A 25,223-nucleotide genomic window follows, 5' to 3' on the forward strand; every position below is an offset into this window, starting at 1 on the left:
AGCACAATTGTTGCAGGACGCGAGAGCGTTTCGCACCATAGGTGTGTATAGATCTGCGATTTCTGCGAGGCACCTACCAATTGAAGGAGTTCCCACGGGGGAACATCCAGCAGTAATGACACTCATCAGAGGGGCTAGGTATAAGGTTCTCCCGGAGCCTAAGTATAACACAGTATGGAACGTGACAGCAGTACTGCGCTTATTGGAGAGTTGGCAAACATATAGGTATCTGTCACTGAAACAATTATCAGGCAAACTAGCAATGCTGTTATGTCTAATATCATGCAAGGGCTTGTCGGATGCCAAGGTGCTGGAGGTTAATAGGAGATCATTTGGTCCAGAAGGTGTTACCTTTTCCATAGTCAAGAGGACTAATACAGGAACCAATACAGTCCATTATCCTTATTTCCCTAGTAATCCTAAATGATGCGTAGCGAGATGCATTAAAGAATATGAAAATAGGAAAGCAATTGCTAATAGCGCGTAGAAAGCCTTTCCAGGCGGTTGCAACGGCTACCATTGCGAGGTGGGTCAAAGAGGTAATGCAAGCAGCAGGTATTTATTTGGGAATGTATGGGGCGCATTCTGTAAGAGGTGCAATGGCTTCTAGAGCCTTTATGACAGGAGTATCGTTACGAGAGATTATGCTGGCAGCTGATTGGGCTAGTGATCGTACATTTAAAGAGTTTTACTTCAAGCCGACTGAGAGCCTAGCTGTTACTATGTTGGGGAAGCTTTGAACAAGCATAATGCTCGCCTCCAGTCTTGTGATAGAATGAAGATTACCCCTGCTAGCTACGCAGAGAGTATTAATTCCATTAAAGTCTAGGAGGCGAGCATTACATTCCCACCCGATCATGTATTGTTTAATAATGAGATATTTATGTTTTCAACAGTACATGGACCACCCTGAATTTTTTTATTGTACGAGAGCGGAGGTCGATGGTCACTGAGGTTCGAGTTGAGGAACAGGAAGACAAGGGAGCAGCATTGTTTCAGTTGACGAGTTTTGGAGTCTTCGCACTGTTGGCAGGACATGGTTATAAAGTTCAAGAGACAGTTCAGAGCACGTAAAAGAGAGGAGGAGCCCAGGGACAGGATGTGTGTCATAGCTGGGCTGTGCTGGAATGGAGTGCAGAGACTTTGGGCTTTGTAGTTTCAGAAAAGAAAAGTTAGTTATGGACACTTTTAAGAGTTTTTGTTGAAACTGATGAGGAGTAATAAAATGAAGTTTAAGCATAATACTCACCTCCTAGTCTTTAATAGAATTAATACCCTCTTCATAGCTAGCAGGGGTAATCTTCATTGTATGACCTATAGAGGCCAATAAGAAATCTAAGTAATTGCAGTCAAAATAAGAACGTTATAGGACACATTTTGCGACGCCAGAAAGGCGGATTCTGCTATAGATCCACAGAATTGATGGCACTAACAGCCAATCAAAAGGCACCCCATTCTGTGATGTGGTGGATGCGGGAATATTGTGGATCCGCACCCAGCCAAACAAAGTGAATTAATTTCTCTTTAACCAACCCAATTGAAGCTTTTCCAGTGTAAAATGTTGCTATGCAGATATAACTACAAAATAAACATAAGTCAATGTTCCAAATTGTTTTTTTTCTTGAAAAAAAATTGGACAGAGGAGATCACCCGGAAATCGAAGTAGCTGCAGTCAAAATAAACACGTAAAACGACGCCCTAGATGCAGGTAGTGGGATAGGAAGGCTAGGGGAAGCAGTAAATGGAGCAGCTACGTTGTATGGCCGTGGGCAGTTTGAATCCAATCACCCACTGGCATTACTTGATCACGCCCATGTAACAGCACATCATTTGTCAAAGGCCAATCGTTGACTCTGTCCTTGATTTCACACCAAAGAAAAAAGACAACAAAACAAATAAACTGCTGTTACATGAAATGAAACGCGTCAATTCTTGTTGCATGTGAACAATCTGAATTATTGACAGTTTAACCACGGTGCTCATCACAGCAAGAAATGCAATAAAAACGGGTTGATGAAACGATAAGAACTACAAAATAAAATCTCTACAATTGCTATCAACAATTTAAAACAGGACTGATGCAGTAAACTTGCTTGTGACTGCCAGGTACCAATGAATGAGCATGTGCACTGAACACTTAACATCTGCACGGCCTTTCATAGGCGCATCACCACAATAGTGGGCACTTGTATGGTGCACATCAGCCTCTGGTGTGCCCTGGTGGTGCTTAAACTTTTTGGAGGGTTGTAGGTCAAAGCCAGGGTCCGATTTAACAAGGCTTTAGAAGAGCAGCACAAGACTAATGGTGGGGAATGGATAGATTACTTGAGATACATCTATCCAACCTCTCGGGAGTACATTTGTGTCCCATTTCATAGACACAGTGACTATCCAGTTAAGCCTTAGCATCCAGCTCCCTCCTGATTCTGCAGATTTACTGGGAAACCTACAAATAAAAAACAAGATCCTTAGTCTTTAACATCAGCAATCCCTGTTCGTTGATATCTTCTAAAGGATTGGGCAAATTCGCAAGTGAATGGTTGTCAAAGCAAATGTCAAATAATACTGCAAATGCCCTCCCAAACATGAGTGCCTACTGAGTGCCAATGGAAAACAGCACCTCCAGTATAGTTGTTGGCACAATTTAAGCAATGATCAGGATTGGAAGGTGGAGTATAGATGCAGTGAAAGAACAGTCCATTATGTAATCTGTGTGATTAGCTGGTTCAGTCATTGAAGATCCGAAAGTCTGTTTGTGACAACCTTGTCAATTTATAAACTGGAAGCTAGCACCTGAATCTTACTGTTCAACAGAATGGCCTTCAAAACTACCATTCTAGTCCAGATCTTAAAATTGGGATATGGGGAACAGAGTACATTTGTGGATAGATTCATACATTTCCTTTGACAAGTGAACTTCCTTTGGGTGTTGGCCTACCACGGGTTTGCTAAGATGCTCCCTTGAAGAAACCTTGGTGAAGCTATTCATAACAGTACAGATTTTGGTTGAAGAGATTGCGTTAAAAAATGTAAAAAATTGGGGGACCCTGCCACAAAGACGCACAATCTGGTCCCAGCTTACTTATAACTTTATAACAAGCAAATACAGAGGCAATCAAGGCAGTTGCTTCGCATGCTACAATCATAGGGGCACTAACAGACACCATGTTGGTCCTAAAAACTTCAAATCAGTCCACATTGTACAGGAAGGGGTGGAGCTTGCGTAAGAAAATACGCTAATGGCAAATCATCAATACAAAACGTTGGGAGATGGGGTTGTCGAATGTCTAGGGTGGCTTCTAAGAATTAATGATAAAAGCAACCCGATCTTTAACCTCTGTAGCTAAATTGACAGTGGTAAAGAAACAGGGTTTTTCAAAGCTTTCATAGATTATCAATCTGTCTTTCACAGTATTAACAGAGGGAAGCTAGGAGTAACCCTGCCTGCTCTAGGGGAGACCCCAGCACTTGACAAAAACCTTGAAGAATTGATTATGTTAATGCATTATTTTACAGAAATACATTAATAAATATAGAATCGATTTGTTTTAGAAGCGTACATGGTTGGATATATGGTAAAGTCGGTCATCTACGGTCTCAATGAAGTGTATATTGTGTGTCAATTTTAAAAAATAATGTGAAAATTGTGTTTTCGCCAGGGGCAGACAGATGGGCAGAAAGAGGCTCTATTTTACAGAAAACATACATGTTAGATTAGTTTTAGTAGCACCATAGATGTAACCATTCCCAACATGTAAATTAGTACACAGTGTTCTTGGTGAACACATTTTGTGCATGCAACATGCAAATAACAGAACTACAAGAAAGAACTGCAAATTTAAAAGCATAAAATCAATTAAATATCTATTAGACAGGCATGCAATAATAAGACCCAGATGTATTTGTATTAGGGACGTTGGTTAAGAGTTGCATGAAACTAAAACATTGAGAAAGGCATTTTCACAAGATCACACTGTATTCATCCATCAAAACAAAGCTCTGTCCCAAACAAAAGTTTCTCACAGAAACTTTTTTTTGCATGTTAGTCATGTTCAAAGAATATCCCAAAGTGCACATTCAGAGGTTGTACACAGCATTAAAAGTGCATTTAATTTGAGTCTCGTAGAAGACCGGATTTGGCAAGGAAGAGTTATGGTTACTCATCACATTTACAAATGCTAGTTTAGCCATGTACCAGAAACGCCCAAATGCATTGGAGCAGGTGCCTCAAAACTTACTCAAAGAGACCCTTATTACCACACCACCCATTCTGCTCCCCCTAATGCCTGCTCTGCCACGGTTATCTCAGTTTCCTTTCTCAGAGTACAGTGACAATGCATGTAGTCAAATTCCAAAACTGGAAGACTGAGTGTAGGGACTGATAGACTAGTGTATGTTACTATAGCAATATTTACTCATCCTAGTGACATAATCCTAGTGCCTTATGTTGCCTTCCCCTCAAAGGAATTGAACCGGAGCAGAATTTGCAGAGCAGAGGTGGACATCAATTTGTGTATGCCTTGTTCATGCAGTGCCACACCGCAGAACACTAGTTGACAACGTCTGTTCCTTTTGACTCATCTGTACTCGTGTTAAGAACAAGTAGGCGAGCAATTGATGATGGTGAGTATGTAGTTTGGAGAAGTGGGCTAGTGGCACTAGTAGTGAGCCATTTTGATAAACAGCTTGCGGTTATGTTCCAGATCTCTCATCCACCAGAATAGTGGGTAGATTCCCAAGCATCTTAAAACTGCAGTGATATCAACAAAATAGAGCAAACATCTTGAAACATCACCAGAATGACTGCTCTGGAAATCACAAATATGGCTCTCACCTCTGCTGGGCGTTCCTGGCCTTTAACGGCCTGCCAGCCCAAGCAAATGTTTTCACAGGAGATTGGATGCACATGCAACGCCAATGCCCGGAGAAAACAAATATGAAAAAAGATGGCCGCCGCCAGGGTCTCTTCCTATGGCAGGCGACGGGAGGAGCGCTGGGACCGGAGCACAAAGCTCCAGTCCAGCAGGTAAGTGTTGAGGGAAGGATTGTTTTGGGAGATGGGGAGGACAGTGAGAGGCTCATTGTTGCATCCCCACATAAACAATTAAAAAGGGCGCCACCGGGAGAGGGGCAATGGATGGCTGGAACAGCGGGAAGAGAGTGCCGTTGCTTGCGCAGCCAATCTCCTGAGGAAAAAAGAAAGAAAATGATGAAAAGATGGCCGCTGCCAGGGAATAAGTTCCATTTCCATTGCGATGGGCGGGAGGATCGCCAGGACCAGAGACAAAGCTCCGGTCCAGCAGGTAAGTGGTGAGGGAAGGATTGGGCTTTTTGAGGGAAGGGCAACAGTGAAATGCTCACTGTGTCCTCCACACATTAAACAAAAAAAAAAAAAAAAAGAATTGTGCCACAGAAGGGCCTCAGGTGTCTGGAACAGCGGGTGGCAAATGTGTTTTCTCGCCCACTGTTCCAGCCACCTGACTGGCTCATTGCACTTCCCCGGGTGCGAATGCACGATGTTGCCGAAACAGCATAGCTCTACACATTAAACCCATAGACCTCAGGCTAAAATGCCACAGTTCCGGCCTTGTTCTTGACTGCACATGCATAAATAAAACACATGGGAAGAAAAACTAAGTATGTAACATATTTCGGACGTACAAATGACAGCAACCAGTGAATGTAAGTCTCAGTAAGACAAAACCTGAAAAAAGGCTTATAAAATTCAGCTACAAGATAAATCCAGGGAATTTTCCTAAATCCATATAATGGATGGCCCATTTGACTCAAAGGAAGATTTCCTAATCAAAAGTATATCGAGACTAAAAGAACAAAGAAGGGATATCCTGAGAGCTGTTTGCCACTTTCAAAGGATTATGTATGTTTTGTCAGAGGAATAAGGCCACAGATCTAGAAAGTATTTCACGGACATCTACAGTAAAGAGCGAGCCATTTCATGGATTCATCATAGGATTCCACAGACTGAACAAACATGACACAGTATGTCACTTAACAGGCAAGAAGGCGAGGAACTCCAGTCAATCACTATTGTATAACAACATGATTGATAGTTTTGTCCTGATGATTATACTGAGTTAGTCCATGATTACCAAAAGGTAGTGGCTAAGGAAACAGGACCTTGTACAGGGCAACTGCATAAAGATCAAAAACAAGACCCCCCACTTTTAAAGACAGGAATTCCTCAATTGAGATACAGGGATTGGGGGCCGAAGGGTAATCTCCGAGGGGTGCTTCAAGTGGCTAGAGAACTATCTGCTGGGCCACAATTATTTCCTGATTTGCTTGTTATGCTGTATATATTTTGATGACAACAAGCACTGATCACTTGTTGAATAATATTGTTTACATGTGTTCTGTACTTGAATTGTGCTTGGTAAATTATGTTGATTTTGTATTTTATGTTGACTTATTAATCATTGTAATGTTAAAAGGCGATACATTGTCCCTGAAGAAAGCCTGTGTTGTGTAAGGACGAAACACGTGTTGGCAGGAGCATATTAACCACCAATTGAAATTAAATTTGAACATGAAGAATCTGTTGAAAACTCATTTGCGTAAAATTGGAAAGAATACAATACCTATTAATAAAATTGTTTATTAAGGAGAGGATTAATCAATGGTCTATGCACAGTGGTTGAACCAATACCTTGTCTGTTGTCATAACGCATTGAATAATGCTTTGACCCAGGGTTCTATGAATTTCAATATTAACAAGAACATTATTAGGCTGAGGATGTTCATTAAATGGGGGAAATTAAAGATGGAGTCCTAAGAAAAGTGAATATGAATCTGGTTTTAGACCCCTAGACCAAGACCGGACCTTTTATAAATAGGGCTGCCTCATTAATTGTCCTAGATCACATCCGGGATTAACTGGAACCTTTGTCAATAGGGCTACCCAACGGAGTCGTTATACAGATTTTGATTTAACGTTATGTATTGTATGTTGTATTGGTGTGTCATGTGTTCTGTTCTAGGATAAAACTCTTTGGTTTATCTTTTGTACAATTTTGTAATTGTGTTGTTCCCTTGCTTGAAGTTTTGACTGTTACACATTTGTGGATGTCATCTACATGGATTATAAGATTATCAGCTTTGTGTAAGATTATAGGTGTACTGAATTGAAATATAAAGTGAACTCAATGGGAAACAATTATTAAGATAGATTGTATGCATTTAATACATGACTGAAATATTTAGAAACTTTGAAGTATAACGTGGACCCCTCTGTTCATATAGTGGATGCCCAATGTCTTTTCCATCAGCTCCAGTGTGCTTGTAGTATATCCCATTCCACCAAGTAATCTGCAAGGAGAAAAGTGAATGGACTCCAGGTGAATAAGGGGACAACAGGAAACCAAATGGCAGTGAGGAGAGAACGCTGGCAAGACAGGGAGGGATGCTGTAACCCTCCCCAAACCACATTGCTGTGAAAACTCATCAACACCGTAGGAAAGCCATAAGAAGAACAAGCGGTCGTAGCCCCTGGCTACTATCATACCAGATACTGTTTCACAAATGGAAGTGGGAGGGAGACAATCATCAGCTCCACAATATAAAAAGAAACAGCGGAGGCATGGTGTGGGTTGTTCTGGAGAGGTCACAGGAGGAGCTGAAGGTGGACGAAGAGACCAGGCGGAGAATGGACAAAGGAGTGAAGTGTTGAAGGGTTGGTGGCAGACTTTCGTACAGGAAGTATTTGTGAGAGGGTGCTACCAGTTGTGTGTAGTGTAGTGGGCTGTGCAGCAAGAGAAGGAAGGCTAGGGATAGCGTGGGAGGTCGCATTAGGGGAATAAGGGTAGTAGTGAGAGTGGCCAGTGTTAGAAAGTGAAGTAAGAATAGAGGGGTGTAGAAGAGAAGTGGTGAGGGGCTGAGACTAGCGAGATTGAGCAGTGTAAGGTTGAGCAGAACACCCTGACCCCGAGTTTTGGAAAGACGACTAGGAGTAGGGCGGAGAGTAGTAGTAGTAGTCGCAGAGAGGAGTAACAACAATAGGTGGAGGCTAGGACTAGAAGTGTGGAAGTCAGAGGGAAGTACAGAGTGGGAGAGTAGCAGCCGTGTATAGAAGGGAGAGCAGTAGTTGTGCAGCTAGGGTAGTAGTGCAGAGAAGGGAAGTAGGAATGAGTAGTAACATTGGGCAAAGGCAGTAACATTTGAAGTTATAGGTAGGTAGAAGTAGAGCAAGACATGGGAGGGAGACGTAGACGGGGAGAAGGTGGGTGGAGTTGAATGGAATTGAGGAGAGTAGCAAGGAGAGGAATGGGGCTTTTGGCAATCCCATAGAGGGCCATTTAAAAATAACCATTGGTAGTGTGGGGCTAGCTAGTATATCCCTAAGGGTGAAGACCGCCTGCTTTTAGGGAGACCTCTTTAGCCAAAGGCATTGGTTAGACAGTAGGGGTGAACGTTGGGCAACACCAGCAGGAGTTACGGATGCCTGGTTTTGGTAGGAAAGTACCAAAGCAGACACGAGAGAAAGACAGAAAGATACAAAGAGACAAAGAGTGTGAGTGAGAGAGATAGAGAGAGAGAGAGAGAGAGAGCGAGAGAGACATCCTTCGCATCACTCCCCAAACCACCTTTCCAGCCCGATGCACTCTATCAAACCATCTATGTTTTTTTATGCTGAATAATCTACCCACTTCGACGAAGAACATACCATATACCCTTTCTTTAATCCTGACGACTAAGTTATTAAGGCTATTTGTGACAGTGAACATTGACAAGTGTATGACGTTCCCTCTTTTTGAAAAAGCGTTGAGGCACATGCTCCAATCTTGGCAACGTGATTGGCTTGTTCATGTGTAGAACTGTTAGAACATGAGAATAAAATATGTAGTTCGCAAGAAGGAATTGTTCCAGTGATGCTGCATGGGTACAACCCTTTGTATGTACACAATACATGAATAAATAGAACTTCAAGAACATGGATAAACATAGGAGGAATTAAGCACTCATTTATTTAGTTCTTACTTCTTATGTCTCATGAATAAATGCTTAGAGCATTCATTATGAGCAAATAAAAAAAATGCAATGCATTTAATCAATTTCCCACCAATACTTACATAAATGTAGGTTTGGATCCGACTGACATAAATACAGAACTTTGCAATATCTCTAAATACCAAAGGTAAATATACACATCCTTAAAAATAAAATCACATTAGAGATATGAAAGCATCTTCAACAGATATGAAATGTACAGTACATAATTCAGTATTTACAATCATCCTTCCAACATGTTTACCTCTTGAATAATGTATTCATCTAAAAGGACTCTTCACCCCACATTTTAAGCCATACTGTTTCAAGACTAAACCTGCACAAAAGGACAATATGGAAAAGAAGCCCTTCAGATTTTTGTCTAGTGATGGCCCATTTTTCATTTTTGTTTATTTCACAACATGGCTCCAACAATTAAGAAGCATTGCAACAGTTCTAAAACAGCTTCTGCTCACCCAGAAGGCAGTCTTCCCTTACCAAATGGATTTGCCACACACATTTGTTTAAACAATCTAGCTGCCAAATGTTCTACAGGAAGACAGAGGTTAGACAAACTCAGCGCAAAAGAGCAAACCATGAGGCACCTCTCAAATCTTGAAACCCTGGCTCAGAGAAAACGACAAAAGCTCGAGAAAGTGAGGCAAGTCTATGACAATATAGCACATGGCCAGAATTAGTCAACCATCTATAAACTAGGAAGGACATCCAGCTCCCACCTATGTAGTCTCCTAAGTTCTATCCACAAGTTCCTAATGACTTCTCCACTTCGTGTCTCCAGCATGATTCACTTCTCCAGACCCCCTCCAAATTCCTTTCCCCAACTCCCTCCTGAATGACCAATTTCCTCCATCACATCCTCCCTACCAAACACCCACATGTTCCATTCCTGGGATGTCTCTTTGATACTCCCATCATGGGTTTGGACTGGGTCGAAGTGTCTGCACATAACTATCATTATTAACACGGCTGTGAACTGGTTACTGAGGCATTGCTTTGCTGCCTCAGGTGTAGCACATGTCTGATCCAAGGACTCATGCAGAGGCTTTAAAAAGCTGGTGCACAATGTGGAATTCCTTGTTTGCCTCAGTCCCACATAGGCATGCCACAACCACTGACAGCAGAGGTGGAGCCACAACTTTAGCAGGACCCGTGGTGAGAGTGGCAAATGTTTGAGTAATTAATTTCTGAGGAAGCGGAGCACTTCACTGCCCTGTGGCAGCCTTAGGTTGGGCGTGCATTTGCTAGTGAAAGGTCCCAGGTCCTTTGAACATGCCCTAAATTGTGAGCAGTGTCTTAGGCCAACCTGCGACTCTCCCCTGCCCAATGAAGGGGGCTAAGAGAGGTGGACCAGGAGATTATCCTCACACTGCACCTGGGTCGATCATCTACTAGCTCTGGGTGTTAATCAGCCTCTTTGGTTTCCCCACTACAGCCAAGATTAAGTAGGGGATTTTGTCAAGGTAACTTAATGAACTTTGCTTGTGGAACATTAAACTTCACACACCTCACCTTCCTTCTTGGATATCAGTTTACACTATATCCATTGCTCAACAGAAGACCATAGACCATCCCGCATAAGGCATTGTCAATAGCTGCTCATATTAGGAAACCTCGGTTTTGTACAAAAGTCACTGAAATCATCCTGAGTGACCTACATTTAAAGGACATTCACAGTTATAATATTGATGCACTCAGCATGGCGGTGAACAGGATAGAGATGTGCACTCCTTCAAATGCAAAGTGTGCCATTTGGAGAAGGAGCACTAAAGCATATAGCCAAATGTGTAGGTTTGCAAAATGACTCTAGGAAATGAGAGGATACAGCAAATGGAGCAGTCCAGCAGTGTTGGGAGAATACAGGCACCTCAATAAATCACTCTTGCATCAAACTAAAAAACACTGGTAGCACAGTAGACCAAGGATGGATAGCTTTCACTTTCCATGAACAGACCCTTTGCCAAAAAGTTCACACACGTGGAATCCTGATATCCAAGCGCCATAGACATTTCTGAGTGCGAGAAGATTACAAGCTGGATTGCTGTAACATTATCCAGCACCAACACGAAAAGGAACATAGGGGCAGAAGCAATGGTTGACAAGTAAGTGGTACTCCAATATTTGTAGTATAGTACAGGTATTCTTGACTAGAAGGTGTACATGGAGAAGCCATTAGTTACACGACTTATAAAGTAATAAGAAAAGAGGCACAAGTGGCAACCCTTATAGAAAAACAGTAGGTCAGCTTGAAAGAAAAAGATTTCAATACCAATATAAAGCCCATACTAGTTATAGCTGTTGGGATAAGACCTGGGATAAGATATGTTCTGATACAATCAATTTTAAGAACAGGACCTAGGGCAAATATCTTTGGTGCTCAAAAGCCAAGAGGTACGGTGGTTATGGACAACATCTTGCCCGGTAAATGTATATCGGTCAGCAATCTTATGAAGTGACTTGGGATTGTTTATCTTGAGCCTTTGAAATGCCCAACCATAGAAAGCAGAACATGAAACAGGCTGCACTTTTCCGTCAGCAAGGAAAACATTATTAAACCTCCTTATTAATGCTTCTTTAAGTCAGCAGTCAGAAGGAAACGAAATGAACTAAATCGTGCAGTACATCCTTCACAAAAAACTTTGAAGCTCTTTTTCTTTCCATTTTTAACCCTATGCGTTCCTGAACAGGGACAGGCAGATCCTTTAAACAGGACATGCACTAGCTCCTGCAGAGCAATCAAAACTTAGCAACATGGAAATCTGTAGGTCGACTTCTTGTGGTTCAGTTTGGTTCATAAAGCTGTTCATTCTAGAAGTTCATAACATCAAGCTTGCAGTGGTACATCTACCGCATTTATTGGCAATTAGAAATAAGGAGAAATTAATGCGTGTGATCTTTGGGTTTTATTTTGTATACACCGACTTACAAAGTTTGATATGGATCATACCAAAATCCCAGTTGGGGTAATCTGCCTATTAAGTGCTTTTACAAAACATGGGTTCTTGGATCCGAATAGGCAATAGGATAATGCAAGTGGTCATGTTGGAAAGATGATCAGAATACATCCACATTCACCCAATGTGCATAGACAACCTCTAAATAACTTTAATAACTCAGTTTGAAAAATAAAATCTTACTTAATAAACACTTTACTTTTCGAGCAACAGAGTTTAGCCTGTCAGGATCCAAATTTTCAATACTGAATTTATAGTTGTGCATGAAAAATATATCATTTGTGTAACTCAATATATAGAGAAATGGGCAAACAAAAAATTCAAATGATTTTTGCAAGGCACAGCAAGCCTTATTAAAAGATCCGTCATCTAACAAACTCCTACATCTATTAATAGTGTCTTGAAAATGTTCAAGTGTAACATGACCAAGGCACGCATGGCAATATGCAAGTTTTCTAAAACGAGTTCAACCTACTGTGGTGGATCAACAAAACGTGCATCTTGAAAATGTGCCAGTGCAAAGGCAGTGCATTTACAAAACTGTATTTGGGATAAATGCCAATAGGGCATAGAAGCCTAGCTACAAAAGACTAGGGAATGGGCCAAATCAACAGTTTGTGTTGGTAAAAGTAAAGTGTGAGAGTCATTCATTGCAAAGATGTTGGTCTCCCACAGCCTCTCCAAGCACAGAGTTTCAGTAATATAGCATACAGCAACTTCTTTGCCATAGGTCCTATTCACAAGGATTATATGATAGAATTATCCATTTGCAATCAACACCAGAAGAGTAGTGTCTGGTTCACTGCTTCCTCATAGGGTGTTCCAACACTAGGTCACTTCGAGAGGGTAGACCCATAAGGGTTACCGTGCCTTTCCCACTCTCACCTTTCTATAGGCCTGAAGGTCAAGCAACAAGTACAAACAGCCCATTACGGTATTGTGCCCCTTCCCACTGTCGGGAAGGGGCTTGAAGATGAATCATCTTGGCAAGCGTGGTAGATCAAGTGATGATACGCAAGTAGGTTCAGCTCCTTGGAGCTTCCCAGAGTTATGCTACAGAGTAAGCTGGCCTTTTATGTTTGCCACCTCAACACCCCCTTAAGGTCTCCTATCAATCTCCCCTGTCCGCTTCAAAAGGCAAGGTCTATGCTACTTCCCCTTAAGTAGATCTGTCCTCTCCTGGTGTATTTTTCTTCTCTGCTGTCTCCTTCAGTTCCAGGTTCCAACCTCCTACTTGCATCGATCCTGCAATTCCCTCTTACCATTGCATTTCTCCAGCTTATACAAGCCTGTCAACATGCCATTAATGTTTCTCTGCATTTCGATTGGCCTGCCAGCATATCTGTATTCACAGATTGCACAGGCCCTCTGTCACTCCAATTTGATCCCTCGTTTCAGGTCTGTGTTTTTCTAAAGTAATTAAAAGGTCTGGAGATCAGCTGGTTATCAGGTGGCAGTCCCGCCCACTCACAGTGAACCACACATAGAACCGGTTTGGAATGTTTGACTTGACTTCTGAGTCAGGTCAGGTTCTGCAAGGAACATATCTGATTGTGTTGCGGGTCAGAAGGACACGGACTCAGACTTTCCATTTTGACTGAATTGTATTTAATAGAAAGGCGCACACTCCTACCTTTCCCTATACTATGGGCGGTCCCTACGTAAACAAACTTACAAAGGTGCTCATCAGTTGCCAGTGTTAAATCTTAAATGAGATTCAGTCCCCCGTCCAAAAGCTGATCTATTTTGACCCAACCACTATTATAAGAACTAGAACACAGGAGAAGGATTCCCTTCTCCTGTTAGGGATTCCCCCAATTTCAGTTTAACATGTAATTCGTAAATATTCTTTAGCCACCTCTCTTATCAAATTAGACCGTTCCAATGCTGGATTAGATTCTTCCAGACTTCAATATGTTCCTTCACTGGCATTCTACACTTTTACTTTAATGTTCTCCTTTTATTACTTCTTTCCCGTTGTGAAATGTTTCAACACTTCTCTAGTTTCACGTAAGTTCTTCCAATCATTTATGATTTACTTTTTATCAAGATTAATACCCGCTGCAAAGTCCCAATACTTTTTCTCTTTCCATTTTATTACTTTGTCTAAACTATGATGAGTTAAGAGTGTTCCAATAATGATCTTCACTCTTTTTTGGTCTTTCCTGCATTTCCTTCTTATTGGCACGAGCATAAGCGTTCCAATAATGATTCTCTCCCTCTTTCAGTATTTACAATAGTTCTTTTGTTTGGGACGAGTAGGAGTGTCCCAGTAATTATTGTCTCTTTCTCTAGTGTCCCTCCCAGGTCTCCCCTTTTTCCCAGTTACCTGTGTTTTGTAGGGGTAATGTCACCGGGGTCCGATGAGGACTGAGATTTCCATCTCTTCGTGTCAGAATGGCTTCTCACCTTGTGAACAGTGTCTGCAATTGCTGTTCGCTTCTTTCCTCGGTATGTCTATGGTATCAGCATTATGGGCGCATCGGTCCACCTGGTCTTCTGTGCGGTCACACCACCAGTCTTCCAGCCTTCGTGGCTAGGATGCCACTCGGTGCATCTGGTCTTGCCTTCTGCATTATCCCTCTCTTTCTCTGCCCAATGCTGTGCGTTGGAGGTTTACTTTGCTTTGGCAATCAGCGCTACTTCATTTTCCAAAAGCCTTGCTTTACCAGCTCGCCGGCTTGTACTCCTCGTATCGGACATTGCGCATCTTGGTATCTTCCCACTAGGGCAATACCAGCAGATTTGAAACTCCCAGTCTCTCCCTCTTCCCAGGGCCCCACCTTCCTGTTTTATGATGTAATCATGGGACTTCCCAGGTACATTGTACAAGTCCTTCTCTTTCATGTTCACATTCAATATGGTTCGAATTATCTGTGTCCCAGTTTCTTTTACGTTTTCGCTCACAGATTTTGATGATGCACTTGGTTGACAAAAACAAATATTAATGTTTTCTTCAGGTTTTCCTGGTATTTTAACCATGATGGTGTAGTGATCTTTGACTGAGGAAGTTCCCTCCCGGTGAGGTCACGCTTGTCTCTACCCCTAGGGAGGGTATCACTTAGCAGGCTCACTTCCCTAGCCTCACAAGGAAAGCTCCCCTTGGGTAGAAGTGACAGAATGCCGCAATTTGTCACAATTGCTAGAAAGACTCTAGTAGGTTTGTGTACAGTTGGCCAGCTCATGGGTGGGGCCCTATGTGTGTTCTCTGCTTTTCACTGGTCCTTGACTGCAGCAGATAGTTCCTCCATCCTGCATTGACCTTGACTGGCTTATTTAGTCCAAGCTCCCCTTTCGATATTTATTAAGTTCTTAGGAGCGGATGTGCGTCTTTTGGGTGATGGCATTCTCTGCTCCTCAAACATCTTGGTATCGAATTTGTGAAGGCGTCATGAAGGAGACAGGCAACAAGTTCAAGTTTGGTTCACAAAGGGTTTATTAACTTAAATGGCAGGATGGAGTAAGGCCTAACTTGCCCTATGCTAATGTAGTATCTCCCTACCTCAACTAAGGATAGTCTGCCAGAAAGTCCAAATCAAATGTCAGTCTGTGTCCAAAACCTATACTTTCCCTCACAACTAAGTGTATGCAATGTGTAGGGATGTCAGCATCAAAATGATTAGTGTTCGAAAATATAGTTCAGAGCTTATTCCAGCTCTTGGCTTGTAATTAGCTTCTCCTTCCTGCGAGAATCCAAAGGGTGCCTCACTTTCTAGGCCCCGGGGATCTCAGGGCACGGCCATCGCCTTTGGATCCAGACCCCGAGGGAGGACCAGTGCAGGAGAATAACCTGGGTGAGGGGTCTTCAGGGAGTGGGGGTGAGGCAACTGATGGTGAGATGCAGCACCCCCCCCTTTCCCGTACCCATACTCCATCCTATTTTATAGGATCCTCCAACGTCCCAACTCCACCCCACCCTTTCTACACAAACACTGGGCCTAACACTTACATATCTCATTGGACATGTCCCGCTAAATCGGGTCAGGCAAAGTCAGACACTTTACTTAATCACATACATCTGATACCCAATTAGCCCTCCCCACACGGATAAAAGGAGGAACATAGATAGACACTCTAAGCAATGTGGAACACGAGAAAGAGCATAACTTCTGGGGAGAAAGCAAACCTACTAGAGCAGGATGACCAACAGAGGGATTACAGCAAAGGGTAGAGAAACCCCAAAGATCCCTATAGAAGGTTGTTGCTTCCGGGATACAGTGAACGAGACATGGAGAAAGCCAAATTGCAGACAAGAACCCTACATTGTGTTTTAAGGATGCCAGCGACCCTCCCGGGTGAACGACAGAGTTGGGGAGGTGAGGCCAAGCCTGTGGTGTTAACATTGACTCATGAATCAAAACCACAGAGACAAGAAAGGAACGCGCACAACCGGTGAGTTAGTGGAAGACATTAAAGGATGGTTTGATTTAAGTAAAGATTGAAGCCACAACAGCATCTCACAAGTGAAGGTTGCACACATGCTGATGAGACACGAAAGAAAGCTAACCAGGGATAAACTTTTAAGTGGCTGATAACTGTGAAACCAGTGATGCAGAGTAGCGGAGTGTTCTGCCGAAAAGGAATTAGCATGCTTGTAAGTCTCTGCAAAATGTGAAATGTTTTGTTATAAAGCGGTAAAGTGAACAAACCGTGAAATGTGTAATGATCAAGATTAACGCTGTTAAAAGTGGAAGTGAAAGTGAATGCATGAAGAGAAATATTTCTTTTGAACTTTTGTACTTGAGGTACTGAACTACCAAGACCAAGAGATACTGGGGCAAATAACATAAGAGTGTTAATTGAAGAGAAAGTTGAAGTGGTCCTTCCGAAGTCTATGGTAAAAGCCTCAGGTTGTTGCAAAACACAAGCTTCTTTATGGATACTTTCAGTGGCTTTCCATAAAAGGGGGCACTCGGTCTAGGTGCTGTTGGACCACGCGGTCCACCCATTACAGGTCACGGAATCCATAACCCCTCTTGGCTGCTTCCCATCAACCATAATTCCATACAGGGGCACTATGCCAAGGCGCAGTGGTTGTACCACATGGTCCACCCATCACAGGTCACGCAAACAATACCCCTTCTTGGCTGCTTCAGATATACACTATGCCGCTGCTTCAATCGGACCAAGATGCTTGGTTTATTTACCAGTGCCACACTCTTCTGACATTGTACCGTGGCTTGGTTGGCAACTATGCACGTTTTTAACCTTTCCTGTATTCTTTTTGTGTTTCAGATAATACAGTTCGTGCTATGAGCTAATTTCACCACCTTTCTTTCACTCCACTCACGAGTGCTCAAAACTTGCCTTTTACTCTGTTCGCATTCAAAAGTACTTCTAATGACTTTCAGTTCATTTGGTAGTCAAAGGTACTTGTAATTGCTCTGTTCGGTATTCCAATGTACTTATAATGGTTTTCATTTCATTCGGTTTTCAAAACAATTTTAATCTCATATACACCTGCCAGCTCGGGGTTTCCCCGCACTCACCTGTAGGAGCTTACATCGCTGTGAGGTCTCTGCCGCCACGGGTTCTCGCCTTCCCGTGATGTACCTCGCTTCCTCTTCCAGAGGCTCTTAGGGGCGTTGCTCTGCTAGCGATGCTCCATCTGCAAGTCAGGATTTTGCGACCGCTTCACTCAGTCAAGCTGGTCCCCCACTCACGGTCTGCTACCGGCCTCCAGCATTCCTTAGCTCTACTTCCTGCTGCATAAAATCTGCATCTGTAAACTGGCCTTGAGCGCTCCGCTTGCCACACTGCTGATCCGGGGTTGCTTTCCCAGCTGCTGCCTCCTCCTCCTCTTCCTCCACAGCTGACCCCATTTCCAAAAGGATGTTGGCTTTTAAAGTTCTCGCCACCGTGATGAGTCCAGTAAAGACTAGAACGCTTACCATTAGACCGGTAGCTCTGCCTTACTGATGCTGTCCTCCTCCTCGTCCTAGTACACAGCTGAGGCCGATATGTGTCTGTATTAACAAAATGAGGCCGATATGCTTTTGTCTCAACAAAATGAAGATGCGTCTTCCTAGTTGGTCTCTATATCCTCGTCCCAGTGTTGAGATGGTGATTCTTGGGGAAGGTTTGGAAGGAAGAACAGGGAAAGGGCTGAAAATAGCCTACAAAGGCTTTAAGGTCAGAGGATTCATTATGAAAATGTCTCAACTATGGATGTGTTCGCCCTAAATTCCCTCAATCCAGGTGATCCTCCCTCGCAAATCCACCCCCAGGGTCAGGATCCAAAAGGGATGGACTATCGATTGCCACCCGAGAGGAGGATACAGGGGAAAAGAATGGAGGACGCTCAGGTTCCTCAAATAGCAGATCAAATTATCAGTTTGACTTCTGTAACAAATGCTAGCAATCCACTGCAAACACATTTGTAACTATACACATCAAATCATAACTAAAATGACTTGCAGCAACAATACAACAGATGTGGTGGCAAACTAGACGCCTGAAGACTAATGGTCTCATTTACTGTTTTAGAAGAATTGTTTAGGCACAGGACACAACCGAGGGGTAACACCTCTGTTGCGAACAGAACAGTATAGACTGCAAATTTAAAACTTGCGAAAAGTGTAATGGTAAGCAACAAAATACAATCTAATAAGCATGCCAAGTCCCTGGCACAACACGCTGCACCGTTTCTTACCCTTTTATCCTGCAAGTTGTTTAAAGCACCTTACATAGTTGAGGCAAATGCTAATGTAGGTATGAACTTGAAAAGGGTTGCTCAGCAATTGGAAACTATTGCTAGACTGACACCAGGGCTAAAGTGTGGGACAATGTGCTCCATGAATTGTTCTATAGTTAAGTAATGAACTGCATATGCGAGAGCTACCAGATATAAATAATAAGTATAACATGTAAATGAGTTGTTCAAGGACACTCAAATCATTGGTTCACAACATTCTGGATAAAGTATGCTGAGAGTGAGCCACGAGTTATATTAAAACATTAACTGCAATTTACAATCAGAAGCCTTGTTGTACATAGTGTGTTAACCCCGATTTGAACAGATATGGTGTGATTCATTAGATATATTAACCAAGAATTTTTCCTTTAGAAGCACTTATGTTGTGAGTCCAGGATTTGATATCCCACATAAGGTACATTTTATGCCACTTTTTATTTTAATACATTCTTGCTCTGTGCTGAAAAAAGGATACTTCAGATGGGTAGGCTGAGCAGCCAAATAGTAGGACTGATAAGTCATTTGCTGTCATTTGCTGAATAAATTGGAGAAAGGAAATACAAAAAATTAAATGTTCTTTCAAGTGATGATTTTGAGGGATTCTTGTTAATTTATGTTTTACACGAATAGCCCTGCTTTCACTGACATTAGATAGTTTCATTTCAAACACCTTTTGCTCTGAAACTTGAAATACAATTAAGCTTCAAGCTCAGGTCAGGGATGAACTTGGCACCAGAAATTCAAATATAATGCCTACTAGTTGAAATACCAGATTATATTTACTGCTCCAGAGGGCCTCAACTCTAGGGAATTTAAACAGGTACGAAATACACAGCACATGTAGCGTCTGGATTTTCATGTGTTGTCTATGCACATTGTGATGTAATCCTTGGGAAGCATGCAACACTGTACGTTTCATCATTTGTTCCATAAATTAATAGTGACACCAACATCAAAAGCATTACCTGGTTACTAGACCCAGCTGAAGAAGGAGCATGCTCTGAAGGATGGATTATGCTTGGATGAAGTAAATGAGGAAGTGACGGAAAGTATTGTTGCACAGTGTGCATGTTCTGAGAGTAAAGGGGAGAGGGAGGCTCACAATGGATTATCGGCTGAAAAACAGGCTGGTATTTATGCGGTGTGGCTAGGTGGATGGTTGTTGGCTGTACCCCTTCCGAAGTTACTGCAGCTATGTTGGGTACAGAAGATGCTGAAATGTCTGGCACAGCGGCACGGAAAGGCAAGAGCAAATAAGGACTGGCGGCCCGCAGAAGTGGGGTCGGGGTAGTTGATGCTATTGGAGTTGGAGGGTTCGCTGAAAGACTTGGCATAAGCAGCGTGGAGGTGAAATACTGACTGGGAACAGAGGCAGGGGGAGCAGCGGCAGCTGGTAAATCAGAGACAATTGTAGGAAGGCTGTTAGGTCCTGCCACCGTAGTAACTGCAGGGAGGGTAGTATACTGTGAAAGCTGCAAAACAACATACAAAATCAGAAAACAATACATACTTAACTTGATTAGACAACAATATAACCAGCCCTACTAATATGGATAATGGCAACAGCAGATCCTATCCACTTTATTGAATATATATCTTACAAAATTAATGAAAATGAACATAAACTGCAATCACATTTCCAAATACACAGTTATATTTTGAGTTGGCAACCAGGGAAGTGGCACCAGCCAAGCAGGAGGCTGGGAACACGGATTTGCACCATGTCATGAACCAGGAATGAGACACTGACACAGAGGACCCATGTTTTCCATACCATTTATTAAACGGAAACAGGGTTGCCTCGCTGTCCCTATCTAGTAGGTATTGCCGTTCCTCAACCAAAAAACAAAGGGCCTGTGTGTGTCACAATGTCCAAAAGAAAAATGTCCTGCGTCCAAAATCCTATCCTAGCCCTCACGCTCTAAAAGCAACTCTAAGGTGCTAAGGGAAAGGTCTCTGACTTGCAAAGCCAAGTTCAACAACAAGGCGCATACCCAACAAAGTTCCAAATGAATAATGCTTACAGTTTCAAGGGAATCCCTTCCTTCCCGAGGTTCCTCTGCACCAACCAAAAGTTCAAAAGAATAATCAAATTCTTTGTAGCTCAAGGGGATAACTCCTCTTAATGTCGCAACTTGTTCCAAGGGAAATGTCTCCCTTACCCAAGTCTTTCTCATATTCAACATAATCTAAAAATCATAAGGAAATGAATTTTCTTTGTGATTCTCAGACTCACACAACGACACCTGGTGTACTCTCCCGCCAGGTTTTCTTTACTCATTCATCAAAGCTCTGAATCCTTAAAGCAAGAGTCTTCTTGGGATTCCTTTTACATTCACTGTAGTTCACTTCACCCACTTGGCTTTGCCTGGTATTCTCTCTTCTACACACTTCACTCTGACAGATATTCTCCTTTGCCAGGTCTTTTCACATTTGTTTCCCTTCAGTCTCATCTGCCACACTGTTTTCTCAACGTGTGTATTTATGTTCTAATAGGTCCCAGACCCTTTTTTCATGTAGTATCTTACTATCAAATGTTGAAGGAGCTCCATTCACCTGACCTGGCTTTCCACAGTTCTCACATAGTCTCCCTCAGTATGCAGTAAACCCTCCAAAAGGGCCCCATCTGTCCTTTCGCTCTAAGTGGGCTCATTTGTTCTCAGAAGCGGGCTTCAGGGTCCTTTGCATCTCCCCCGTCGGTCTGCAGCTTGTCGTCGGGTCCGTGGAGCACTTTGTTCGCTCGATGGCTTTGACCACGCCTCCCCTTGGCAGCATCCTCTCTTCCTGGAATGTTATTGTTTCTGCTCCACCCAGGGAGTTTCTCCAGACTACGCTCCCAGGCTTTCCAAGACTCGGCAGCACCGTCCGCCTCCCTTAGTCATTCCGACATGTCAGAAACAGTGAAACCTCTGTTCTGTCAGCCGCAAGTCCTCCAAGTCTCTATGCAGCAGACCTCACCCCAGCTTGGAAAGGAGACTAACTCCAGATCTCTTTTCCGAGCATGACCACGTCGGGCCAATTGCAGTCTTCCATCCACTAGACTGTTGGCTTTGGTTGACATTAGGAGTAATTCTCATTGCTCCGTGCCTCTTCCTCATTCCAGTTCTTGTTCTGTTCTTTGCTCTCTGATATTGAGGAACATGGTCAGAAAGATTGTCGGGTTGCGGAAGGGAATAATGGAAATATGCCATTAGGGCATGAGTGATTGAGGGAATATCCCTATAAGGTAAAGAGGGATATTGTGGTTCACTGGATGATGTAATGTCATCCCGCCCCGAGGGTCGCCTCCCCCATGTGGTCCTACCTCAAAAAGCCGCCATCAGGATCAGGTAGTGGCTGCTGTCCCCTGGCCACATGAAAAGTGGCTATCCCAGGGAAAGGAGTGATAATATCATCAGATTCATCACATCTTCCAGGGGAAGCCAGTGTACCCTTCCTGTGTTTTTCCACCCACTGCAGGCGTTGTCTCCACCTTTGCCTCACAGTCCCCTGCAATGTGCTGCCAAGCCCCATCACCACTCATTTCCCACCGTACACGCTTCTGCTGCCTACCGTTCTGGTGCCTCTGCGCATCCGGCCATAACGAAAACAGAAAAGGAACAGTGCCCCTTTTTGTTTACCAGGTAGACGGTTTAGTTTGTAGTTCTTTTGTGATGTCAGCACAAAAAAAATCAGCTATCCCATTAAAAAACAAAAGGACTACTAAAGCACCAGATGTTGGCCTGTTGTGCTAATAGACCTAACCACCCTACATCACAGGTGGGCTTCAGTGGTACCACCCCCTTCTTTGGTGGCGAATGATACAATAGAATATTGGAATATGTAGGTCTACATTGTCACCAAAGAAGAGGCAGAGATCTATACTAAGCCTTCTCTCTAAACAAAATTACAATATTGTTCATAAACCCCGCCCGTGTCTCCGTCTCTTCTGTAAAAGGCCTCAAACTCTTCCCCTCTTGGGAGTCAAAGAGGGAGAGTCTGAGGAGTTTGGGAGCCAGAAAAAAAGTCTGCATAAGTAAGCATCTACATCCTCTGCTGTAACTATTACATTTAGGCACTCTGGTGGGCCACACACTCAGCCCCAGTTATGTGCCACCAGGCTCCCTTCAGCTCATCCCCATTATATTAATCTTATAAGACACATACTTTAGTCCAAGCAGTCTGAAAGAACTGCATGTCTGATCCAGAGCAAACATTGGTTCAATACTGCTTTCAAAATGCATGCAATCTAAACCTGGTATCGTCAAAGCAAATGGTGTTCGGAAAGGATATTAGACTGCTATACAACTAAGGATAGATTGGTTCTCACAGCAGGAGCTCTGAATTCGATGAAGGGGGTGATCGCAGTCTTAAAGTAACATTCCTAAATATTGTACATGTGCCATAGGGGCTGTTGTCGGGGTAATCCCAGGCCCCCCAGCGATCTTCCGTGAGCCCCAGTGGCATATACTCACAGTGGAGACATGTTTCAGGCTCAGGCTCCCAGGTTGCACTGACGTGGCCGGGAACACCCCTTTTATTTATAGTGCACGCGGCGCAGTGCAACGTCACTCCGCCGCGTTCTGAACCCTTAAAGAGGCAACACCACACTCCCCCTTTTTCATGAGGACAACAAATAAACACAAACTTGCATAATTACTTTTAACCCCCAAAACACACTAACACTATTAAACCAACACAACTGTACCCAACAAACCCCTTTATTCACAGCCACCCAAGGGCCCTCCCGCCCCACGCTTGGCAGACCCCTCCAGGGTTGGACACAGTCATTGCTCCAAGACATAGTCACTGAGACGAACAGGTTTCCCTCACCCTGTCCTCAGGGGGTACCTCCTGCTTGCCTCAGGGATGGGAGTTCCACTGGTGGCCGGTGTGCTGACTGGAGACCGAGGGAGGGGTTCCGTACCTATGCCCTCATCGGGTATGTCCACAACGTATTGGTCCAGGGGCGCATCAGTCCCGGGCTCCCCCAGCTTCTTGAGGAAACTAACGTTCCGTGTGACCGAAGCCCGGCCGCCCGAGGTGGTCACCATTGACCCTTTGACCGCGATCACGTCCAGCGGCTCCGGTTCATATGTTAGTGATAGCTTTGCGCGGGGGTGCCAGTTTTGGATTAACACCTCGTCCCCGGGCACAAGTTGTTGAGGTGGAAGACCTCTCCTCACATTTTCCTGCTCAATCCTCAGCCGTCGCTCCTGCTCCAGCTGTTGGTCATCGATGACTGCCGGCTCCTTCAAACCAACCTCCGGCAGCAGCCCCCTCAGGCACCGCTTGAACAGGGCTCGTCGAGGTGTGTGGGGTCATCCGATAGACCCACAGGAACTGATAGAGGGCCCTCTCCAAGCACTCCCCTTGTCCTTGTGCAATTCGGAAAACTTTGTTCAACATGCGCATTAGCCTCTTGGCCTCCCCGTTAGCCCTTGGCCAGAGCGGGGTGACTTTCCGATGTTGCACCCCATAGTCGTCTATCAGGGCAGTGAACCGCTCACCTTGGAAGGGGGCCCCATTGATATAACACAGTGTTGTGGGAAGGTCATGAGCAGCAAACAGCTTCTCCATTGCCACCACCACGTGTTCGAAGGCCATCGACTGAATGAATTCCACCTCCGGGTACCTGGAATACTCATCCTCCACCACCACCAGGAAGGGAGTCCCTTGCGACGTGGACCCAAATTCAGTGTGGACGACCTCCCGGAGACGTGTGCCGCGGGGCATGGCTTCGATTGCGGGCTCCCTCTGGGCAGTTGAGGCTGCCTGGCACCACACACATGAGGCTACGTACTCGTCCACTCGTCGCTCAAGCTCGGGGAACCACACCTTGAGGCGTAGGCGGGACTTGGTCTTCGCGGCCCGCTGGTGACCTTGATGGGCTAGGCCAATCACTTCTTGGACTTTGGCCTGCGGGACCACAATCCAATCTCCTCTCAGTAGCAGTCCATTCTCCGAGAACGAAAGTTCTTCCTGCACCCTCCACAGCTACTCGAGCACCACCTTCGCCTCCTGTGTGCGCCCTGCAAGCGACTCCAGTACACTCTTCCAAGATCCTTGTTGCAATGCCGGTCTGAGGATGCAGAAGCACTCGTCCTGTGCGGCTGCCACCTCCAGTTCGAGTGGCAGGGCATTTGGGGTTCCCGCCTCGACCACCAGCTGGACGTGATCATCAGCCTCCTCTGCACAGGCATCGACCTCACCGTCTTGGTGACCACCCAGATGGCGAGAGAGATAGTCGGCTGCGTTGTTGGAGCCAGGCCGATAAACCAGTGAGACCCCATATTCGAGAAGTGCAAGCATCCACCCCTCGATCCTCACTGGTGGTTTTGAGGAGGAGTCGGCCAGGATAGGCAGCAGGGGCTTGTGGTCAGTCACTACTGTCACCGGTCTCCCAAGGATGTACAGCCGGAAGAGTAACGCTGCTCTGTCTCAGACAGAGCCCTGCTGGCGTAGGCCATGGGGGGGGACACTGGAATCCGGCCCAACTTGAGTCAATACGGCTCCTAGGCCAAACGGGCTAGCGTCCACAATGATTTCAGACTGGAGAGCAGGGTCTAAGAAGG

At 44.2% G+C, this 25,223-nt stretch overlaps 1 protein-coding gene across 11 annotated transcripts in view; it reads right to left on the reverse strand.

The window, feature by feature from the left end:
* The window catches only part of WNK2 (WNK lysine deficient protein kinase 2), a 1,473,871-nt gene that overhangs the window by 665,937 nt on the left and 782,711 nt on the right, over positions 1-25,223 (reverse strand). For 10 of the 11 annotated variants that reach the window (XM_069643592.1, XM_069643590.1, XM_069643588.1 and 7 more), the window contains one exon: positions 19,635-20,141. The exons of the other annotated variant lie outside the window; for it this stretch is intronic. In XM_069643592.1, the coding sequence (XP_069499693.1) occupies positions 19,635-20,141 (507 nt within the window). The remainder of the gene's footprint in view (positions 1-19,634; positions 20,142-25,223) is intronic. 11 annotated transcript variants of the gene reach the window in all.

The sequence above is a fragment of the Ambystoma mexicanum genome, chromosome 2p (genome assembly GCF_040938575.1).
Source record: "Ambystoma mexicanum isolate Mex_15411 chromosome 2p, UKY_AmexF1_1, whole genome shotgun sequence".
NCBI classification, from domain to species: domain Eukaryota; kingdom Metazoa; phylum Chordata; class Amphibia; order Caudata; family Ambystomatidae; genus Ambystoma; species Ambystoma mexicanum.